The sequence below is a fragment of the Meriones unguiculatus genome, chromosome 8, assembly GCF_030254825.1.
Source record: "Meriones unguiculatus strain TT.TT164.6M chromosome 8, Bangor_MerUng_6.1, whole genome shotgun sequence".
NCBI lineage: Eukaryota > Metazoa > Chordata > Mammalia > Rodentia > Muridae > Meriones > Meriones unguiculatus.
In genome coordinates, this window is record NC_083356.1 from 27,201,270 (window position 1) to 27,223,886 (window position 22,617).

The following is a 22,617-nucleotide window of genomic DNA, read 5'->3' on the forward strand; positions in this document are numbered from 1 at the left end:
AAACTTTAAAAAAATAAATTAATAGGGGTTAGAGAGATGGCTCAGAGGTTAAAAGAACTGGCTGCTCTTCCAAAGGTCCAGAGTTTAATTCCTAGCAACCACATGGTGGCTCAGAACCATTTTAAATGAGATCTGATACCTTCTTCTGGTGTGCAGGCAAGCAGAATACTGTATAAATAATAAATAAATATATATATATATATGTATATATATATATATAAATAATAAATAAATATTTTAAATAAATAAATTTCAAATCCTTATTTTTAAAAAAAGACACTGAGGCAGGAGGATCAATTATGCTCAGGATTTCCTACCCTGACTTATGCAACATAGCAGAATCTACCTTAAAAACCAACCATTTTAGTAACTTTTTTGTTGCATCAAAACACCACATGACCATGGCAATTTATGGAATAAAAAGGTTATTTAGGGCTTATGGTCCCAGAACATTAGAATTCATAATGAGAGGGACAACATGGCAGTTGGCACAGAGCCTGTCTCCAGTGACATTCTTCTTTCAAGGAGGCCAAACAGTGCCACCAGCTGGGGTGTTGGAACATCTCAGCCTCTGAGGGAGAGGTGAACTCAAACAACTACACCAACAGTTTAAGAAAGTTAAATATTCAAAGAAATTATTATTTTAAAAGTCAAGAAATGTAGCATGTTAAAACAACTGTGATTCTAAGGCAGGGCTGTGAAACAGTTTTGAGGGAAGGGCAGGGCAGGGACTAAACTGTACTAATTTTGGGTAGAAATGGTCTTTTTTTATTTTATTTTATTTTATTATTTTATTTGAGGAGTGTGTTCTTTCAAGGCTGACCTACATTTGCCTCAAAGTAGTTATATAGCCAGGGATTACCTTAAATTTCTGATCTTTCTGCCTCCACCCACCAAGTGCTAGGATTATAGGCGTGAGTTACTGTGGTTGATTGTACTGGAGAATTACGATAGCAACTAAACTACATCTCCAGCCACGAAATAGCTTTAATTGTGTGTGCTACTCTATGGCTCTTGTATTTTAAAGAAGTGCTCATTGCAGTTGAAAATAAGGCAGTGTGTGTGTGTGTGTGTGTGTGTGTGTGTGTGTGTGTAGCCTAATAAGAGCTTCATCCCATGTAGTTAGACTTGAGTTTTGTTGTTGTCCAGCGTTGGGCAGCCCATCCAGACCCTCACACATATTAGGCAGATGTTCTTCGCTTATACCCCCAGCAAATTCAGCAAATAGATTCAGGTATAGTTTCAGAAGTTGGATGTGGTGGCACATACATATTATCTTAGGTCTTGGAAAGTAGAGGCAGGAGAGTCAAATTTAAAAACAGCCTAGACTACATAGAAAGACTCTGCCATCACTGATAAAAGCATATATCTATACAGTTTTAGTCAGTGCAGCTGGAGAAGGGCTTGTCTTAGGTAGAACTTTTAATTGATCCATGGATAAAAAGATTTAGGACTTAGCCAGGTTGTGGTGGCACATGCCTGAATCCCAGCACTCTGGAAGCAGAGGCAGGTGGATCTCTTGAGTTTGAGGCCAGCTTGATCTACAGACCAAGTTCCAGGACAACCAGTGCTATGTTGAAGGACAGAAAGGGAGATTCAGGACTGTCTGTGAATTGTATTTCCTGACTGGACCTGTGCAGTGGCCTAGATAACACTGAGTCTTCAGGGTCAAGGGCACTGGGTGCCTCTAGGACATCTAGCAGCCAGTATGACCAGGTCCTCTCCTACTATGATTGTTCTGACTATGTCCTTACTATGATCTAAGTAATCAGCTAGAGGACAGGTGGGGATCCTAAGCAGCCAGCAGAATGAGCACACGCTATGGAGGCCTGGGGGTTTATACCTTTAATGGTGAACAATGAGAACCACTATGATCAATTCCAAGGTATCTTAATGTCTTAGGGTTTCTACTGCATACACGATACACCATAACAAAAAAGCAAGTTGGAAAGAAAAGTAAATCAGGACAGGAACTCAAACAGGGCAGGAATCTGGATGCAAGCGCTGATGCAGAGACCATGGAAGAGTGCTACTTACTGGCTTGCTTCGCTTGGCTTGCTCAGCCTACTTAGAACCCAGGACCACTATCCCAGTGATGGAACCAGCCACAGTGTGCTGGGCCCTCCCCAATCAGTCATTAACTAAGAAAATTTCTCATTGTTGGATCTTATGGAGGCATATTCTCAATTGAGAGTTCCCCTTTTCAGAGAACTCTAGTTGGTATGTAAAGTTGACATGAGACTAGCCATTATATTCAAATACATTAGTTACTTGCATAATCTCGCCTAATTGAGGCTGTCAGGCATCTTTCTACTCCAGCAGAGAACTCAAGATAAAAAACAGGGAAAGGAGAGGTGGGCTGTTATATCCAGCATACAACAGTATACTGACCGAACTTTTCTTCTCCCACAGACTGGAAACCAACACATCTATCAGCCTGTGGGGAAACCAGGTAAGTGAGGAGAAATGCATTGTGTGTGAGGAAGTACCTATGGCAGGAGTGGGATTTAAGTGGAGTGCACTGTAATGTTCACAGTTCTCCTCTGCACATTAGTATGATGTTCACCACATTAGATCTGTGCCTAGAGTGCTAGAAAGCTGAACTTCCTGACACAAATAGTCAGAGGCACTTCTTAGAATATGAGCCTCAGCAGGCGCACTGTCATACACCTGTAATCCCAGCACTCAGGGAGGCAGAGGCAGTAGATCTCTGTGAGTTCAAGGCCATCCTGGTCTACAAAGTGAGTCCAGGACATCCAAGGCTACACCAAGACATCCTGTGTCCAAGAAAAAAAAGAAAGAAAGAAAAGACCATAGGCTTCCTGTAAGCTTAGCAATGTTAGGTAGTGATGGGGCTAGGGGTACCTGAACGTCTGCTCACTAACATATAATGGAACCCATTTTATTTTTTAGATCCTGCAGCTCCACCAAAGAAACCGCCTCGCCCTGGAGCACCTGGCCACCTAAGCAACCTGTCTAGCATCAGCAGTCCTGGGGACAGCTACAATGAGGGTGTCAAGGTAGGCATCTGTGCCTGTGCAGTATTGTCTGTTCTGAGTTGGTGGAGCCACTGAGTCCTGAGCACATGTTGTGGTTAGGGATGTTGACAAGGAGACTGTAGGGAGACCCAGAATTTAGCATCCCTTGTTCTGAACCTTTCAAGATTTAGAAAAGTATTGAATGGATTCTTTCCTGAATGGACTCTCTAAGTATGCTAGACTTGAGGCACTTTATGCCAGCATCCCCTAGCCAGATGGGAATAAATGAGATGCTTCTCGTTTTAAACATGAAGAATTATAAGTGGGAGCTCACTGTTGTCTGCACATATTTATAAATACGGCTTTGTGGAAAGTATATTTCCCCTCCCCTCAAAATTGTGTTTATAAAAGGACTGCCGAAGCCTTCCTCAAACCACTAATAGCATTTGACTCAAGACAACCTGCAGCCTTCCTTTTGGAGGGACTCTTTAGTCTTTGTCCCTAGGGTTGTGTCACCAGACATCACTGTCTGGCTCTCCTGGATCCCTTTGTCTGAGAACAGAAAGGAGGTACCCACCCCTACCACCTCCACCCCTAGTCTAATACTCACAGGTTGGACCTCTTCATTTCTCATTCAGGTGACAGGCTATCTCTTCATGTTTCCTGTTTTTCAGTCTGATACATGTTGTAGAAGATAGAATTTGTTTCTTTGTGGTTTAGGTTTTTGTTTTGTTTTGGGGTTGTTTGTTTGCTTGCTTTGCTTTGCTTTGCTTTGCTTTTTGAGGGGATAGGAGGATAGGTCATTTGGTAAGGTACTTGCCATACAAGCATGAGGACCTGAGTTCAGTCCCCAGAATCCATGTCAAAAAAATTAGGTGTGATAGCATATGCTTAAAATCTCAGCAGTGGGGAGGCAAAGACAGTCAGATCCTTGGGCCTCACTGGCCATATACCCCAGCACAATCACTAAACCTTAGATCCCAATAAGAGATACTTTCGGGATGGAGGATAGATGGGCATGCTGGTACATGCCTTTAATTCCAGTACTTGGGAGTCAGAGGCAGTAGATCTCTGATTTCAAGGCCAGCCTAGTCTACAAAGTGAGTTCCAGGCTAGCCAGAGCTATACAGTGATACTCTGTCTCAAAATAATAAAATAAAAACAAGATGGGTGGCACCCGAGGAGCAGTAATTGAGGTTGACCTTTGGCTTCCATGCATGTGCATGCAGTTGTGCAGACATACAAAACGATGCATCATTCATATGGTAGTGTGTTTCTGTAATCCTAGCACTCAGGAAACAAACAGGAAGATTGAGTTCAAGGCCAGCATGTGCTACATAACATAACTCTTATCTTTAAAAAAAAATGGGGACACTGTATAATGGATGATGTCTTAAGTCTTATGAATATGGATAATTATTTAATGCTGCCTCTGCTACTTGCAGTAACAGTCTTCCATATTTTTTGATCCTTGCCGTCAGTCTCACAAGGTTGGTAGTGGTCCCGTTTATTATACTAAATAACCATGGTTCACAGAGGTGGAACAATTTATTCAAGGTCACTTAGAGCTAATGACTGGACCACTGTGCCATTGTCCAAGGACCCTGGACTGCACACTGAAAGTGCCCTCTTCTAAAGTGATGTGATGTCATGTCATCTCAGAGTGCATATCTTCACCATGCTCAGTGCAAGTTGATCTGTGGCATCAGTGCCATCTCCATTCCCGAGCTAACAAGAGCAGCATGGCTTCACTGGAGCACAGATTAGCATACTTGTGCAGTTACGTGGAGTAGACACAGCTGGACTAGGGTACCGCTGCCAGGAGGATCAGGCCTAGAACATTTGCTAGCTTTTGTCAGCTCCATGTAACCAGGCAGTTTTTGAGTAGTTCTGTCAGTAACACAGGGCATTCTTGGAGAAGAAACAGGCAAAGACACAACTCTCCTAATATTGTGTCTAATATTAAATTTGAAAAGAAAAAGGAAAAATTAGAACAGTGAGCTAGTCTCATTTTTAAAAGTCTTGTGTTAAAATGAGCAGCTGGTCTGGAATCCTAACATTTTCCCTCTTACTCCATAGTTCATGATGAGAATAACATCATGAGTAAGTATACCTGAGAGTACCCTTATTATAGGATATTGCATAAGGAGAAATCTTGTGAGAGAAATAGACTTACTTCTTCTAGGTAAAGTTGATGTATATATCTTTTTATTTTCTGCTTGGTACAGGTAGTTAAACCCATCCTAAAGGAACAATATTGGGTCTTTTATTTTTTAACAGTATTTTTTATGTAAAAATGTTTGCCTTGAATATGTATAACTCAAGTAATTCACCAAAATAATATTTAGCGAGAAATAGTCTCCAGTTTTCTTTATGGGCTTTACTTTTCATACTTCTGTTGTTTCCTAGTGCTCATGCTAGGCAGGCAGTTACCACTGAACTCACATGTCCTGTTTTTCTTCTCTGGGTTTTTAGCAGGATAGGAATTGGCTATCTCTAGGGGGTGGTGGGTTCTTAACTGCTATCCCAAGAGTTTCTAAGTTATCAAAACTCTATAAAAAATTTTTAAAAATCTGTACAAATGTTTCTACAGCCAAGGTCTGACCTCTGGTATGCTACTATGAAGGATCCTATAGGTATCATGACAGTACTTTTCTGTGACTGACCAAAGGATAGTATGCAAAAGACGAAACTTCAGCAGCTTAAACTTAAGTTTCCACTGGCCTACTGGAGCTAAACAGTTACCGCATATTTTGATGTAATGCTCTTTAGATATCTCCTCCAAAAAGCCCACTCATCTTCTAGTATTTACACACTTTAAAACAGTCTACCTGTGAAGAGAGACAGATGACTGCACTGTGAACATCAGTGCCCAGGAAACCTCTGGTGCCAACCCCTCTTAACTGAAGGCTCTGTGGGACCTATGGTAGCATGGTGGCTTTTAGACAGGTCTGTAGGTGGCAGGCTGCTGCATTTCTCATGCCAATCTGTTCATAGTAAGGTAGCTAAGGATTGAACTAAGGAGATAAAACACAGAAGCCACCCAGGTTACAGAACAAAAGTGCCGGCCTGATTTACGCCTATAATCCAAGCATTTTGAGATGTTGAGGCGTGTGGATCAAGAGTTAGAGGCTAGTCTGGGCTATGTAATGAAATCCTGTCTTTAAAAGATTTTAAAACACAAAACAACAACAACAACGTGTGGCCAGAGGAGTTAAAAATAAGCTTCTGAGTCTTTAGACATGGCCCCTAGCCATATATCTAACTTAAACAGTGTGGCTAAACACTGCCTAAGATTCAAGGACTCGAAGGCTGAGAGACCATGTGCAGTGACTACAGGCTGAGTGTTTCTCCCTATTCTTCTGGAAGTCAGATGGCAGTTTACTGATTGCACATGCTCTGCTCCTTGCTCACAAAGAGCCTTGCTCTCTAGACTCTTGCACGACTGCCGATTGCCACTCACAGACTTTGCATGCTGTCCTCATTTATCTCATGAGAAAGAATGTTGCATGGCAGAGCTCTGGTAACGTGCTGTGCAAAAAACCCATGGCAGGCACAGGTGCTTCTGACAGCCAGTGAGCAGAGAGAGCACACAGCAGGCTTGTAGCTACTGCCTAGGTGTTCTGCCCATGTGTTATATAAGAGTTTTCTGCTGCCTTATTAATATTGTTTTTCTTTTTTCTCTTTCTCTGATAAATTCCTTTAACTTTTCCTCACCTTCTGTTCGACAATAGCCGTGGAGGGTAAGCACATCATATCTGTGTGTCTGTCTGGCTCGCTTTATCACATCCAGCTCTCTGCATGTGACTCTGGACTAGCCTGTGGATAGCCCTGTGGGAGGGCACACTTGCTTTGTCACCTCTCATGACTGACAGATGCCAGAAAGAGCGCTTGTATTTTCCAAAGACTGGTACATGACCAGCTTTATAGTAAATTTAGATACAACTGTCTGCTCCCGTGTGCCTGACCAAAGGCATCGAGAGAGCTGGTGTAGCCTGAGGGCCATAGCAGGCCAATAATTGGATAGATTTTATACAATTTAATCTTTCTAAAATATATACACACTACTTGAATTTTGAAACACTACTCAGCCTTTCCTAGGAGGCCAATGTCATTCTGCCCTCAGCACTCAGAATACCATAGGTAATATCTGTGGCATCTCTGTGTGCAGTTCCTGGGTCTGTGTTTACACCTGAGGCTTCATATATTCATCCTCATTACTATTTGAGCCAAACCCTGCTGGCCTTGGTGTATCCAACTGTCAGCCTAGGCCGGGCAAGAAGTCCCTTCTTTGCCACTTGAACATGAGTAGCTTTATGCAAGCAGATGGTATCTGCCTAAAGCACATGCTTCTGAGTCCACATTTATCATCGTGAAAAGAGCACTTTACTGTTGGTGTGGTGTGAGAAAGTAGCAGAGGTGAGCAGAACTTAAAACCAGCAGAGATATTTAGTATTGACGCTGAGTGTTTAATCACTTAGTGGTGTAGCAGTTCCTTTCCCTAAAATTCAATGAATCCTTGGTTATAAATTCTGTGGGTTGTTTCTCTTGTGAATGACTTGGGATACTTAATTGCCTCTTTGAATCTGGATACTTTAGTGTTTATGATTCCTTCTCACTTCCTTTAACTGAGCTCAAAGTTAGAAGACATCATTGCCTCATGTATTATCCCTTGGATGACTTGCTTTACTGTCGTCCTGCAACTGAACTATGTCCTGAACAAATAAGAAAATCTATTACCTTCTGTATCTGCTTTGATCTCTTTTAAAGACCCTCTACCTTAATTGTGGTGATACCTCACTGTCTCTTAACGAGCAAGAAATGACCAACTTCTGTTTTATCAGCTTCAGCCCCAGGAAATCAGCCCCCCTCCCACTGCCAACCTGGACCGGTCCAATGACAAGGTGTATGAAAACGTGACAGGCCTAGTGAAAGCTGTCATTGAAATGTCCAGCAAAATCCAGCCAGCTCCTCCAGAGGAGTATGTCCCTATGGTGAAGGTAAAGTGCAGTCGCTCTGTATGGTGGGGGTGGCCTCCTTACCCAGGGAATCCAGAGTTGATGCTTTGGCTATAAAGGCACCAGATGATGACAGTGGCACTGAGAAGCGTCCTCAGGAATTGTTGTAGCTCTCACTTGTTTCTGTCAGCAAGCACTTGGCTGGGAATACCTTGAAGCATAGAGTCTTCTAATTACTGTTGCTTTTAAATTTAAGTGTGCATTTAATCCCAGTACTCAGGAGGCAGAGGCAAGCAGATCTCTGTGAATTCAAGGACAGCAAGGGCTACACAAAGAAACTCTGTCTTAGGAGGGAAAAAACAAAAACACAGACAAACCAACAAAAATGATTAGGGGAGGGAGAGGTAGCTCAGTGGTTAAGGGCACTTACTGTTCTTCTAGAAGATTGGGTTCAATACCCAGAACCCACATGGTGGCTTACAACTACCTGTAACCCCAGCTTCAAGAGATCCAACATCCTCTTCTGCTGTCCTCTGGCATGAATCCTGCATGTGGTGCATATCATACATAAAGGCCAAAAAAGAAAAAAAAATTCCATACACACTAAAAAACAGGCTTCTTTGGCAAAAGACCCAGGCACAGTTCCAGTCACCCACACGACCGTTTACAACCACCTTTAAGTTAGGCTCCAGAGGATCCAGTGCCTTCTGCTGGCCTCCATGGGTGCACATGCACAGACACACAGATACCTATACATAAAAGTTTTTTGCAAAAACAATATCAATACTAAAAAACCTGAGGTTTAAGATTATAATCTTACAGCTAGGTGGTGGTGGCACACACCTTTATCCCAGCACTCTGGAAGCAGAGGCAGGCAGATCTCTTGAGCTCGAGGCCAGCCTAGTCTACAGATTATGTTGCAGGACAGTCAGGGCTACACAGAGAAACCCTGTCTGAAAAGGGAGATGGCGTGGCTGGGAACAGAACAGTCCTCTATTAGTTGGCCTAGCATGCACAAAGTTCTGGGCTCCATTCCTTGTGTCCTGTAAAAAGTATAGTCACACATGCCTGCTGTCCTAGCATCTAGGAGGAGAGACAGGAGACTCATTTCTTGATAGTGTCTCACTATATAGCCCAGTCTACCTGGGTATGAACTCCACAGATTCTCCTTATCCTCCCAAGTGCTGGGGTGATCAGGGTACAAGTATGAGCCACCATATTTGTGTACTCATGCTTGGCCCACTTGTATGCTAGGGTATACTAAATCTACAGATCTCTTTCCCCTATCCCCATCTCTTCCTCACCCTCCTTCTGCCTCCTCTCCTCTCAGTGTTTCATATAACTGAGGTGGCCTTAAACTCTGAACAGTCTTCCTTTCTCACCTGAGATGTGTTGGGATTACAGGAGGATGCCACCACACCCAGCCTTTTTCTTTATATTTCTGCATAGTTTTGGATGGAGGAAAATTCAGAACATGCTCCCAAGTCAGGTCCACATTACCTCCAGGCAGGGGAAACCTCTCTTTAGCCCAACTGAATGCACAGGAAGAAGGGTGTGCCCATTTTCAGCTTGCCTGAACTGTGAGGTTCCACAGTCTGTCTGGAAGCTTGGTGGAACAAAAAGGGAAAGGGTTATGTTTCACATTGCTTGTGAGAGCTTCTGATGTATCTGTCCTTAGGCATAAGAGCAAATGATAATCAGATCTGAATCTTCAGGGACAGGAGCCTAGTTACATGCAACACTGGTCAGTACTCAAGCCCACACAGATATATGTATTTCTTATATAAGATCTTTGTGGCTGGTAATTTCAATATTTGGGGGATTGAAACAAGAAAACTATGGTGAGTTTAAGCCAGCTTTGGCTGCAGAATGATACCCTGTCTGAAAGAAAAAGAAAATTTCCTTAAAACTGGCAAAAAGGAAAACAATAAAGTACACACCCAAGAGAAAATATCAGTGTTGGCCTGACATCTTTGTGTGTCTTAATCCTGCTTTGATTCTTGTCTTAGGAAGTTGGACTGGCCCTTCGGACCTTACTGGCCACTGTGGATGAGACCATTCCTGTCCTCCCAGCCAGCACACATCGAGAGGTAGGCCACAGTGCTGTGGAAAGGGGGTCATGATGTAGGACAGCTGTGATGCTGGCTCAGTCACCAATGTTCTGGAAATACACAACTTATGTTTCAGAGATGTCATCTATGAGCACCTGGCTCCATTGCTCCTGTACTATAGAGAGGCAGGATGGCATGAAGGAAGAAGAGGGAGAGTACAAGTCTTGGAATAAGACACACCCTTGGGAAAGAACTCTTTGGGTGATCACCTAACTCTTACCAGGCTCCACCTCCTCTTACCCACAAGTCTCAGCATTTTCAAGGGGGTGGGGAGAGTATTCCTTGTAAAGGAGATATAAAAATGTTCTTAATGTGTCCCTGATTGCTTTAAGGAGCCAAAATTCACCCAAGATACCATTCCCTGGCAACAGTCACATGTAGCCTAAGCTGGCTACACACTGAACTTTCTAATAGTTCTGAGCCACTTTGCCAGAGTGCTGGATTACAGGCAGCTGCCAGCATGGCCATCATTGGCCACTTTTAGTAGTTCTGTCTCATATGTATTACTGCTAATTAAAAGGAGCCAACACTCTCCTCCACCTGTTTTTTCTTCTTTCTAGGGTAGCAGTCATTTTTCTTCAACCTATCCTACCTGGGGTTTTCATTTGGTTGGATTTTTCTTTTTCTTTAATTAAAAAAAGTTTTATGTTGTGTGGTATTTTGCTTGCATGTGTGCCGGAAGAGAGTGTTGGATCCCCTTAGAACAGGAGTTAGAGATGGCTTTGAGCTGCCATGTGAGTGCTAGGACTGATGAGTCCTCGGTGCTATTAACTGTTGAGCCATTTCTCCAGGCCCATGCTCTTTACTCTAAAATGGATTTTCAAACTTAGAAAAATTGCCAGATTAAGTGAAAATTTTTTGACTCTCGTTTGAAGTGTGTCATATGTTAGTCAGCACCTCACCATATTTGTATTTACAGCCCTGCTGTTCACGCATGTGTGCACCCTTAGCTGTGAACACCTGTGGGTCTTTCTTGATAACAGAGATGGCCTTCTGCGCACCCACCTTGCAGCTGAAAGCTCTGAGCATCTGGTTTCTGTAAGCCCCTTCCCAGGGTCAGCTTGGGTTTCATATTTTGAATGGTGCTGCCCACCCATCTCTGTGTAACATCCGCTCATCTGGAAGTTGTTTAGCTGCTTTCCTGTTTTATGGCATTGACTTCTGGAGTATGGGGAGTTTTGTTTTGTTTGAAACTTTTTTTTCTTTAATTGTTGGGGTGTGTATGTGTATGCCTCATATACATAAATATAACCTGCTCAGTCTGTATAATGTTACTTAAATGTATGTTTTCAGGGCTGATCAAATGGTATTGAATAGCCAGTTGGTATTCCCTTTTCTGGGGAAGACATTTCTCTCTCTCTAAGCATTCCTAAGTTGCCTGTAATTTGTGTAGGGCTGAGGCCTTATGAGCTTTCACCTGTCCACACTAGCACTTCTGTTGGTATTATCCTTGTTCAGCTCATGGTTAGGCAGCAGTTAAAGCCAGAGGGATTTGCTGTGGGACTGTCTCATAGGAATGTCAGAAGCTACACCCATAGTCTCACTATTATAGGAGAGCTTTTTGAGGCAGGTATTCACTATATGATCTAGGCTGTCCTAAAACTTGAAATTCTTACCCCTAGACTCCCCAGGTCCAGGATTACAGGTGTGTACTGCTGCACCCAGCTTCTATTAACATTTTTTTAAATAACCCAAGCTGAGGGATTCTATAAACACATCCTGATAGGTGATAATCTGATAGCTGCAGCAGTAGCACTGCATGTTTAGTGTTGAGTCCTGTTGGAGGTGCACTCTCAGGCTGGAGGAATTCACATTACAAAAGCAGCTGCCTAAGGTCAGACACAGCTGCAATTGAAAAATGCTGCTGATTCATTCCTGTGTGATAGTGAAAGAGCCTTTCTTTGATCTTGCTTCCGTTCTCCACTGCCTCCTATCTCACCTGCCAGGCAGCCATGCTCAGTCCAGTTCTCTGCAGTGACTTGCTTTAGAATCCAGATCAAACTCTTTGTCATTACTCCTGCCCGGGCCCCTTCTTGACTCTTCCTCTGCTCCCCTTGAGCATAGCTAACTCGAAGGTACCATCTTTTGGTTTCTTAAAGAAGGTCTTCCTTGCCAGGTGGTGGTGGTATACACCTTTAATTCCAGCACTCGGGAGGCAGAGTCAGGTGAATCCCTGTGATTTTGAGACCCACATGGTCTACCCAGCGAGTTCCCGGACAGCCAGGGCTGCAGAAAGAAAATATGTCTCAGGAGAAAAAAGAACGTCTTCCTACTTGGCAGTTATCCCTGCATGCATAGCTGAATATTTATACCTGCCACTACCAAGTTGATGCTGCAGTAATAGTTGTTCTTCCTCCTTTTCTTTCCCCAGGCAGTGGTATCACCCAACACTCAAGTTCCTTTTTTTTTTTTTTTTTTTTTTTTTGAGACAGGGTTTCTCTGTATAGCCTTGCCTAGCCTGGAACTCACTCTGTAGACTAGACTGACCTCAAACTCACAGAGATTTACCTGCCTCTGCCTCACAAGTGCTGGGATTAAAGGCGTGCACCACCACTGCTCAGCTCCAGTCCCATCTTGTCATAGAAAACCACTCAGAGCCCAATGAAGAGGGTGGAGTAGGCAGCCCCCTATTTGGTTGTGAGTTACTTAGCACATACCTGTACAGACAATACAACCCTAGGTAGGATGTCTCATTCTCACAGCCCTGTCACCTCCCCTGAACGCCTGACATGTCCCCATCATTCCATTCAACCTTCACTCTGTTGTAGAGTCATCTTTCTAGAGCAGTTCTGTAGATTATATCCTTCTTCTTCCCCAGTTGAACACATCACCTTAAGAAAGATGAAGATCAGCTTGGCATAGTCCTTGTAGTTGAAGCTGGTCTACCTTTACAGTCAAATCCAAACCCAGCTGTCCTCTGTGAGGTCTTCCTGAGGCAGAGGACTTTGTGTACTACTTAGTGACATCTTTATACCATTGAGCTGCGGGAGCTCCCTAAAGGCTTCTCCCACCAGGTCTAATTGCCTACTGCATCCAAAGCAGAAAGTGTTCAGTCCCCTGAGATCATTAAAAAAGAGCAGCTGTCTCCATCCCACTCACCATTCATTAAATAAGCAGGAAGGGCTAGGGTTCAGTGGTGCATGGCTTTAATAAAAGTACTCCAGTGGCAGAAGCAGGTGAATCTCTGAGGCCAGCCTGTTCTACAAAGCAGATTTCAGGACAGCTATGATTACATAAAGAGACCTTCTCCAACAAACGAACAAACAAACCAACCAAAATTAGCAGGAAGAGTTGTGAACCCTGCAGGGCAGCCTATGCCCAGCCCAGCCCACTCCAGCAGTGGTCTGAGGGTGTCCTCTGACACTAGCAATAGGAGCAATAGCTGTTGGAAGCCAATAGTTAGAATACTAAGACAAGATGTAGAAAGCATAGAAGAAGAGCTGGAGAGATGACTCTGGTTTAGAACACTTGCTGCTCTTGCAGAGGACCATCATTCAGTTCCTAGCACCCACATGCCAACTCACAACTAAATCAGCTCTGTGAGGTCTGAAGCCCTCTTCTGGCCTCCTTAGTCACCTGAACATATGTGACATGCACATGCATACATACAGAGATAAAAGGTTTTTTTTAATATTAAAAACGTAGAAAAGGCCTGGAAAGAGTCAGCATGGTAAGAAAGCATAACCTTGGTCACTTGTTATTACTGTTCATGTTAGTGTGTGCATGTTTGGACCAGATCATCTCCAGTTCTTTTTATCACATTCTGTGATTATAAAATGAGGCAAAGTCTCAGCTACACAATGAGGTTAGAGTCCACACAGCAAGCACAGATTGCAAGGGCCATGAGGGCTGGAACTGGAAAGGCTCCTAGCCACATGTGTGCATACATGCAGGTATACAGACACATGAGACCACATTGCTGATCTAAATTTCCAAAGTAGATGGACAGATTTCATATCCTGTTGATATGTGTACCTCGAACTGAACTGGAACTTGCTATAAAGACCAAACTGGCCTGGAACTCAGAGATGTGGGATGTGCCTGCCTCTGCCCCCCAAGTGCTGGGATTAAAGGCGTGTGCCACTTCTAAAGAAAGTTTATTCAATTTCCAAGGTGGTTGTCCAGGTTCACATTCCCACCAGCAGTGGGCGAGGTTTTCCTTTCTCCACATCTTCTCTAACATGTGTTCTCACTTGAGTTAGCCATTCTCATGGGTGCAAGGTGAAATCTCAGGGTTGTTTTGATTTGCATTTCCCTGATTGCTAAGGACATTGAGACCCCCTGCTCAGATGTAGAGCATAGGCAGCTCAATCTCCATGTGGGTTCCCTAGTAAGGGGAGTAGGGGCTGTTTTCTGACATGGACTCAGTGGCCGGCTCTTTGATCACCTCCCCCTCTTTGATCACCTCCCCCTAGAGGAGCAGCCTTGCCAAACCACAGAGGAAGAGAATGTAGCCAGTCTTGATGAGACCTGATAGGCTAGGGTCAGATAGTAGGGGAGGAGCATAGGGGGAGAAGAGGGAGGGAGGAAGGGTGGGACTGGGAGGAGATGAGGGAGGGGTCTACAGCCAGGATACAAAGTGAATAAATTGTAATAAATAATAAATCAATTTAAAAAAGAAAGCTTATTTGAGGGATTCTTTTTTCTTTTTTTCTTGGAGGCCCAAAGAAAGACTCAGGAGAGGGGCCTGAGAGCTGTTCTTCTAACCCTCTCTTGTCTTTCCAGATCGAGATGGCACAAAAGCTGCTGAACTCTGACTTGGGGGAGCTCATCAGCAAGATGAAGCTGGCACAGCAGTATGTCATGACCAGCCTGCAGCAGGAGTACAAGAAGCAGATGCTGACAGCTGCTCATGCCCTGGCTGTGGATGCCAAGAATCTACTTGATGTTATTGATCAAGCAAGACTGAAAATGCTAGGGCAGACACGGCCACACTGAGCCACTGGCCTTTGAACACAGCTTTCTGCCCTTTGGGAGATCTTCTCTAGCATTCCACCAGCAGCGAGGAAGTAACCTTGTCCTCAGTCACCCGCACTCACAGCTCCAACTGAATGACAGCCAGCTGAAAGTCTCTCTCGTATAAGTGTAACTACTTATACGTGGTTTTGATTTTGTTATTTTTCTAAATAGTGTTCAGAAAAGTCTGGATCCAAAATATGGCATTTTTCTGAGAATGAAGATTGTACATTAAGAAGCTTTTAAAATATACTTGGTATTCGAGTTGGGATGTGCGCTCCGAGAAGTGATCGTTCCTACTGACTGTGGCTTCAAGTTGGAAGAGAAGTGTCTGAGGAGGGAGGGCTCCATGAGATCCTGGAGACTGGCTATCCTTCCTGCCAGAGCTCCTGTTCAGGCTGGATTGCAATATGCTAATCTCCTTTATAAAGAAAGTGCATAAAAGCTATATTTTGGAGACTGGTTTCAGGAGAGAACTTCTGCCCTCCCTGTCTCTGCCTTCTTTCCCCCATGGATACTGAAGCATTGGGTTTCGAACTATATGTAGAACTGACAAAAACTTTTGTCTTTCGTCACCAGAATTCTGTGCCAGTTTTGTACCAGAGCACTCCCAACTGCATCAAGAAGTTCCAGAACCATCCCCATTCTCCATTTTTATATAATTTATAAGAATGATTAAAGCCATGTTGACTCTTACAGCCACTGGAGCTAACTGATCTTCATTGCGTCTGTTCCCGGGGAGGACCCCACAGGACAGGCAGAGATGTGGTTTCCTTTAGATGTCCGGGTGTTACACCACACATTCTGTTAGATGGTTTTGAAAGCATACTTTCCCTTTAGTTTGTTGGGGGATATAAATTATTCTCAGGAAGAATATAATGAATTGTACAGTTACTCTGACCTATTAAAAAGGTGGCGCCAGTAAAGGTTGTGTTGCATCGCCATTTTTTATGGGGGAAAAGGGTTCTTTCATATCATTTAAAACTGTTCAGGGGATCTATGAGAAATGGTCACTTACAGGAGCTCTCACGAGTACCTTTCTCTTCCTTTTTCTTGTATACAATTGGAGGACTCCATCAGAGACAACGTAACCTGCCTTTACATCCTGTCAGGGTCCTAGGTGTTCCTTGTTGGTTTGAATTTTTTTTTAAAGGAGGTTTTGTTTGTTTTGTTGGTGGAGGGGGTTGCTTTCTGAGATAATGTCTCACTGTATAGCTCTGGTTGTCCTGGAACTCACTATGTAGACCAGGCTGGCCTTGAACTTACAAAGATCCCACCTGCCTCTGCCCCGCCAAGTGCTGGGATTAAAAGTGGCCAACACTATGCCTGGTTTGGTTTGGTTTTTAAAACATATTTATTACTCATTCATGTGTGTATGTGTGTGTCGTGCTCATACAGAAGTCAACTTTCAGAACTCAATTACCTTCCCCTACCATGGTTTCCAAGGACTAAACTCAGGTCAGACTGTACCAAGTGCATTTACCTGCTGAGCTAACTCACCAACTCACTTTTATTTTGAGACAAGTTCTCACTTTGTATCTCAGGCTCGCGTGGAACTCATGACTGTCCTCATGCCTCAGCCTCTCCAGTGTTTAAGTAATAGGCATGAGTCACTATGTCTGGCTTTCATTCCATCTTGATTCAAAAATACAGAGCTTCCAGTACGTGGAAGACAGAATCAGGCAGATGACTGTGAGTTCAAGAACAGCCTGGTCTACAAAGCAAGTTCTAGGCCAGCCAACACTATATAGTTAGACCTTGTCTAGAATTTGACTAGTGTAGTCATAGATCTTACAGGAGAACCTAAATCTGTCACTTTATTAAATGAATATAATACCTAACTCTATATTCTAAACATTTGTCCTTATCTGTATAGATAAGTTAGGACTTACTCTTCATCAAGAAAGCATCTTTGTGCAACAGAGACCATCACAGAAACCCACAAATGATCAAAATGCAGAGTTGGACTCCCAGTCCCAATGGATAAATATAATACAATCCCTGCACGGAAGGCTCAGGCATCATTACAAAAGGCAGAAAGGCTGTGAGAGCCAGAGGAGCAGGCATTTCTTATGAGATTGTGTTTCCTGGGGAATGTCAGAGAAGCTACACACATAAAGTCTCACTAACATGGCTACCTGAACAAGGATGATGTCAGTGGACATCAAACAATGGAAGGAAAGATAAGGAGGCCTCGATTCTACATGACAAACTACAGGCAACCAAGGAATTCGGAGAGCAGGAGAAATAGTCTTCCTTGGGGAAGAGCACGCAAAATTGGTCATCTAACACCAGATGGCCAGCTCTGGAAACATAAAAGTAACTTTAAAAAGTTGTATTTGTATACTTAGATGTTTGTGTATATGCATATTACATATATGTTTCTGAGTGGGGAAGAATTCCCTTTGGGTATCTTTCCTTTGATAGTCTCCAGAATCTAGACAGTGGTCTGTACATGGGTCACTTTTTTTTTCGTGGTTTTTTTTTTTTGTATTAATTACAGTTTATTTACTTTGTATCCCAGCTGTAGCCCCCTCCCTCACTCCCAATCCCACCATCCCTCCCTTATCTCCTCCCTGCCCCTCTCTAAGCCCACTGATAGGGGAGGTCCTTCTCCCCTTCCATCTTACCCCAGTTTATCAGGTCTCGGGAGAAGACTAGTGGCACAGGCCCCAGGGAGTGTGGAATAAATGCTCAGGTAAACGTGTAACTGAGCATATTTGGTTCCTTCTTTGGACATGTGACATTTAGGTCATCTGAAGAAAGGATTGTCAACCTTTTGAACTGCTACTTGTCCAGAGTCAATTCATCTTTAAGAGTACAGTTGTGGGGTTAGTGCTCAGTAGTCAAGAGCACCAGCTGTTCTTCCTAAAGGACCTGGGTTCAATTTTTAGCACCCACATGGCAGCTTATAACTGTCTGTAACTTTGTTCAAGGGGATCTGACACCCTCACACAGACATGCAGTAAAGAGAACAATGTACATAAATATAGAATAATTTAAAAAAGTGAGTGAAGGATGAGGCTCCATAGGAGTGTTTGCATAGCATGCACAAAGGAGGGATGTCCCTGCCCCTCACCCGTCATAGGCCAGCCCCTTCTACCATGACCATCAAATCTCGAGAATCTGCCAGGTGTGCCAAGAGACAAGAGTTGATCTGAGCTCTCGGGCTGCATAGGGTGAGGGTTAACCACATTCAGCACCTTTGCCTTGTGCCAACATCCAGTGCCCCCTTGCCTTTCCTCTAAGGTGGAGTCACAGGGGAGTCTCACCTTATACCCTGAAGATAAGGATACCTTGGCTGTAAGAACAGGTGGAGGCAGGTGCTGCAGCAGTGTGTGGCCTGAGGACAGATGTGGGGCATGGAGCTGGCAGTGCCATGAGCAGGATGGAGAGGTCAGGTCCTAAAAAAGCAGAGTTCATCTGGCAATCAAGTCTTCAAACTGCTTGATCCTGCCTACCAAGACGACAGCTACCTATGAAGCAAGCCACATGCCTCGTGGCCTAGTCAGAAATAAGGGAGACTTCTTCACAGCCCTCACATTGGTGACCTCAGAGCTTTCCAAATTATTTTGTGGCATTTGCTGCCTTCCTGAATGGTGGCTGTACGGTTTTGTTTGCTGGCTTGTTCCACAGATCTAGGCAATGAGGGTTTTTTTTTTTTTTTCTTCTTCTTCTTCTTAGATTTGTTTTGAGACAAATTTTTGTTATATAACACAGGCTGCCCTCACATTTATGGTAATCCTCCCACTTTTTAGTGGGTGGTGAGGCTTACAGGTATGAGCCACCACACCTGGATTCAGCCTGAATTCACACCTGGAATTTTTTTTTTTAATATAACAAAATAAGATTGAAAACACACACAAAAACCTCCCATCTGAATTGTAGAAAACAAACAGAAAGCCTAAGACAGGGCACAAGAATCAGAGACCTACTCATTTGTACACTCAAGATATCCCATAAAAACACTAATCTGATAGCTGTGCACAGTGGCCCAAGCCTGTAGTCCCATCACTCAGGGAGGCAGAGGCAGGTAGATCTCTGTGAGATTGAGGCCAGCCTGGTCTATAAAGTGAGTCCAGGACAGCCAAGGCTACACAGAAAAACCCTGTGTGTGGGGGAGGGGGGTGGAATACCTACTCTGAAAGCCATAATATATAAACAAAGGACCTGTGCTTGCTGCCTCAGGCTTTGTGAATTCATATGAGCTTTGCTCATATTGATAAGGCCTTGTTTTCTTGGTATCTTCCATCCCTCCTGGCTCTTACACTCTCTACCTCCTCTTCGCAGGGTTCCCTGAGCCCTGAGGGGAAGGATTTGATAGGAACACCCTATCTAAAGCTGAGTGTTCTAAGGTCTCTTACCACAATGTCTGTCTGTGGGTCTCTGTATTTGTTCCCATCTGCTATGGGAGGAATCTTCTCTGATGATGGCTGAGGAGGAAAGGCACTGGTGTGTGCATATAGCAGAATATCATTAGGAGTCATTTTATTGCTCTGACTTTGTTTTAGAACAGTAGTATTTGGTTTATCCTAGTTCTCTGGGTTATCTAGTCACAGGTTCTTGATCACACAACTAGTGTCAAGTATAATTCCATCTTTAGTGGGCTTTAAGTCAAATGAGATAATTGGTTGGTTACTTCCATAAGCTTTGTGCCACCATTGTTGATCAAAGGGTTTTGACTGGGTTTTTACAATCCTCCTTTGGTATCATGCAGAGTACCTTCCTGTACTAAAGACGTTAGAACATAGGGGTTAAAGGCTCTGTGTAGGCACCAGCTTGACTTCTTCATGGTCAATGAGTTGTGTAGATGTTATACTTAACACCTTGCTGTCAGTTTGTGGAAAGCAACCTATAGTCCTGGCCAACAGCCAGGATTGTTTAGGGATTCCAATGAGACACCTTTAGCCAACAACTCAATTAGATGTAACCCAATCCTAGCACTAGAAGCTTCATTTTATGACAAGAGATAGCCAGTTGGGGTTCTGTCTCCCCAATTTTTTGGCAATTTCTTTTAGATCACCTTCATATACTCTAGATATTTTAGGAAGCTTCTACTGTATTAGGTTTCCATACTATCCCTCAAATGACCCTTAATTTTATCTCTCTCCCCATATTCCCTTTCTCATCCCCCTCTCCTTTCCCGCTAACCCACTTGACCCTCCCATTCCAACCCTCCTATACATCCAGCCATAGCTCTCTATTGTATTTCCCTTTCCCAGTGAGATATATTTGTTTCCCCTAGTCCCTTATTCTTTACCTAATTTCTGTGATTCTGTAGACTGTAGTTTGTTTATCATTGACTTAGCAGCTAATATCCACATATAATTGAATACATACCATACTTATCCATCTGGGTCTGGATTACCTTACTCAGGATGATTTTTTCTAGTTCCATCCATTTACTAGCAAATTTCATGATGTCATTTTCTAATGGCTGAGTAATATTCGATGTACCACGTTTTCTTCATCTGTTCTTCTATTAGGAGACATCTAGGTTTTTTCCAACTTCTGACTTACGAATAGAGCAGTAATGAAAATGGTTGAGCAAGTGTCTCTGTGGTAGGATGAAGCATCCTTTGAGTATATGCCCAGGAGTGGTTTAGCTGGATCTTGAGGTAGATCAGTTCCCATCTTCCTGAGGAACTGCCACACTGAATTCATAGTGGCTGTTCAAGTTTTCACTCCCACTGGCAATGAATGAGTGCTCTGTTACTCCACGTCCCTGCCACCATGAGCTGTCACTTGTTTTAGTTTTTTGAGACAGGGTTGTTGGCATACTTCAAAAAAAATTTTATTTTTTTTTATATCTCTCTCTCTTTACACCACACCCAATCTCTTCCAACACCAGCTAAGAGAGAGAAAGGGTTAGTGGGAGAGGAGCTGCAGTTCTTTTAGCTGCTTCCTGCTGGTAAGAGTGGTTGGGTTCCTTGGAGCCAATCCATTCCTTGTTTCGGGAGATCTCCAGCTTCTTGTCTCGCTGCAACAACAGCAACCAGGAGCCACAAGGGAAGCAGGAGCAGCCTTGTTCTTTGGAGTTCCTCACACTCTCTGGGCTCTGGCATTTCTTCTCTCTCCAAAGTCCTCAGATTTAAACTGTCTGCAGCTGGCCAAGAGCTCCTCTTGGAGCCCACACTAGGGAAATAGTTTCTGCTGTGGGACCATCTGAATCAGTCCCTCATCCCATACCTGGAATTTAAACAAAAACTTGTTTACATCCACAGCACAGAGTTTCTCTGTGTAACCCTGGCCGTCCTGGAACTTGCTCTGCTGTGACCCTTGAAACCTTATAGCCCACTCCCAGCCACACACCTCCTCCATCAAGGCCCCATCTCCTAATCCTTTCGAATAGCGCCACTCTCTGGTGACCAAGAATTCAAATCTGTGAGCCTGTGGAGCCTGTTCATACTTATTCAAACCACCACATATGCCAGGGGGACCTTCTTCTCTAGTCCCATCTGTTTGGTGTTCTTCATGCTTCTTGTACCTTGGTAGGCATCTCCTGCTTTAGTTTAGGGCAATGTTCTATAACTTTGTTGAAAATATTTTCTGGTGGTGGTGGTGCATGTCTTTAATCCCAGCACTTGGGAGGCAGACATAGACAGATTTTTGTGAGTTCAAGGCCAGCCTGGTCTACAGAGTGAGTTCAGGGACAGCCAAGATCCTGTCTTGAAAAAAAAATTTTTTTTTCTGGGCCTTTGACCTGGTTTCTTCTCCTTCCTGTATTCCTATTATTTTTAGATTTGGTCTTTTCATAATGTCCCAGATTTCCTAAATTTTTTGTGCCTGGAGATTTTTAGACTTAACATTTTCTTTTACTGAGGTATCAACTTCCTCTATTGTATCTTCAGTGCCTGAGATTCTCTCTTTCATCTCTTGTATTCTGTTGGTCAGTTTTGCCTCTGAGAGTCTTATTTGAGTTCCTAAATTCATTTCCAGATTTCCCTATGTGTATGTGTTTAATTCTGTTTCTACACTCAGATCCTGAACTGCTTTATTCATTTTCTTCCACTGTTTGTGTTTCCATAGATTTTTTTTAATTCTCTCTCTCTCTCTCTCTCTCTCTCTCTCTCTCTCTCTCTCTCTCTCTCTCTTTCTCTCTCTCTCTTTCCAGAGAGGGCTTCTCTGTGTAGACTTGGGCTATTCTGGACTCAGTTTGTAGACCAGGCTGGCCTTGAACTCACAGAGGTTTGCCTGCCTCTGTCCCCAGTGGGCTACCCAGCATAGATGCCCCACCCTGAGATAGGATACCTTTCCATTCTTGTGGTTATTTCCAGGTTGTTTCTTGGGTGTGGGGGGGGGAGCGGGGGGGTATGGTCTTGTTCCTAGAATTGGTGACCTATGGTCTGGTTTTTCTTTTAAAGTCAGGCCTGGTCCTAGAATGGAGACAAAATGGAGTTTATGTTGTCTTTTTACTACCAGAGTGTTGGGAATGGAACCTGGGTCCTCTGCAGGAGCATCATTTGCTCTCAACCACTGAGCCATCTCTCCTTTTGAGGCAGGGTCTCACCACGTAGCCCTGGCTACCTGGAACTCACTATGTAGACCAGACTGGTTTAGAACTCACAGAGACCTGTCTGCCTCTGCCTCCTACATGCAGGGCGTGTACCTCTA

The 22,617-nt window shown here is 43.6% G+C and overlaps 1 protein-coding gene across 22 annotated transcripts in view; it reads left to right on the forward strand.

Moving 5' to 3' along the window:
* Ptk2 (protein tyrosine kinase 2) overlaps window positions 1–15,929 on the forward strand; it is a 207,450-nt gene extending 191,521 nt beyond the window's left edge. For 21 of the 22 annotated variants that reach the window (XM_060389301.1, XM_060389300.1, XM_060389308.1 and 18 more), the window contains 5 exons: window positions 2,413–2,452; window positions 2,914–3,020; window positions 7,823–7,978; window positions 9,946–10,026; window positions 14,773–15,929. In XM_060389301.1, the coding sequence (XP_060245284.1) occupies window positions 2,413–2,452; window positions 2,914–3,020; window positions 7,823–7,978; window positions 9,946–10,026; window positions 14,773–14,985 (597 nt within the window). In that variant the 3' untranslated portion in view covers window positions 14,986–15,929. Of the gene's footprint in view, window positions 1–2,412; window positions 2,453–2,913; window positions 3,021–7,822; window positions 7,979–9,945; window positions 10,027–10,966; window positions 11,105–14,772 lie in introns of those variants that run through there. The other variant, XM_060389297.1, reaches the window with a different exon arrangement.
* The last annotated feature ends 6,688 nt before the right edge of the window (window positions 15,930–22,617 follow it).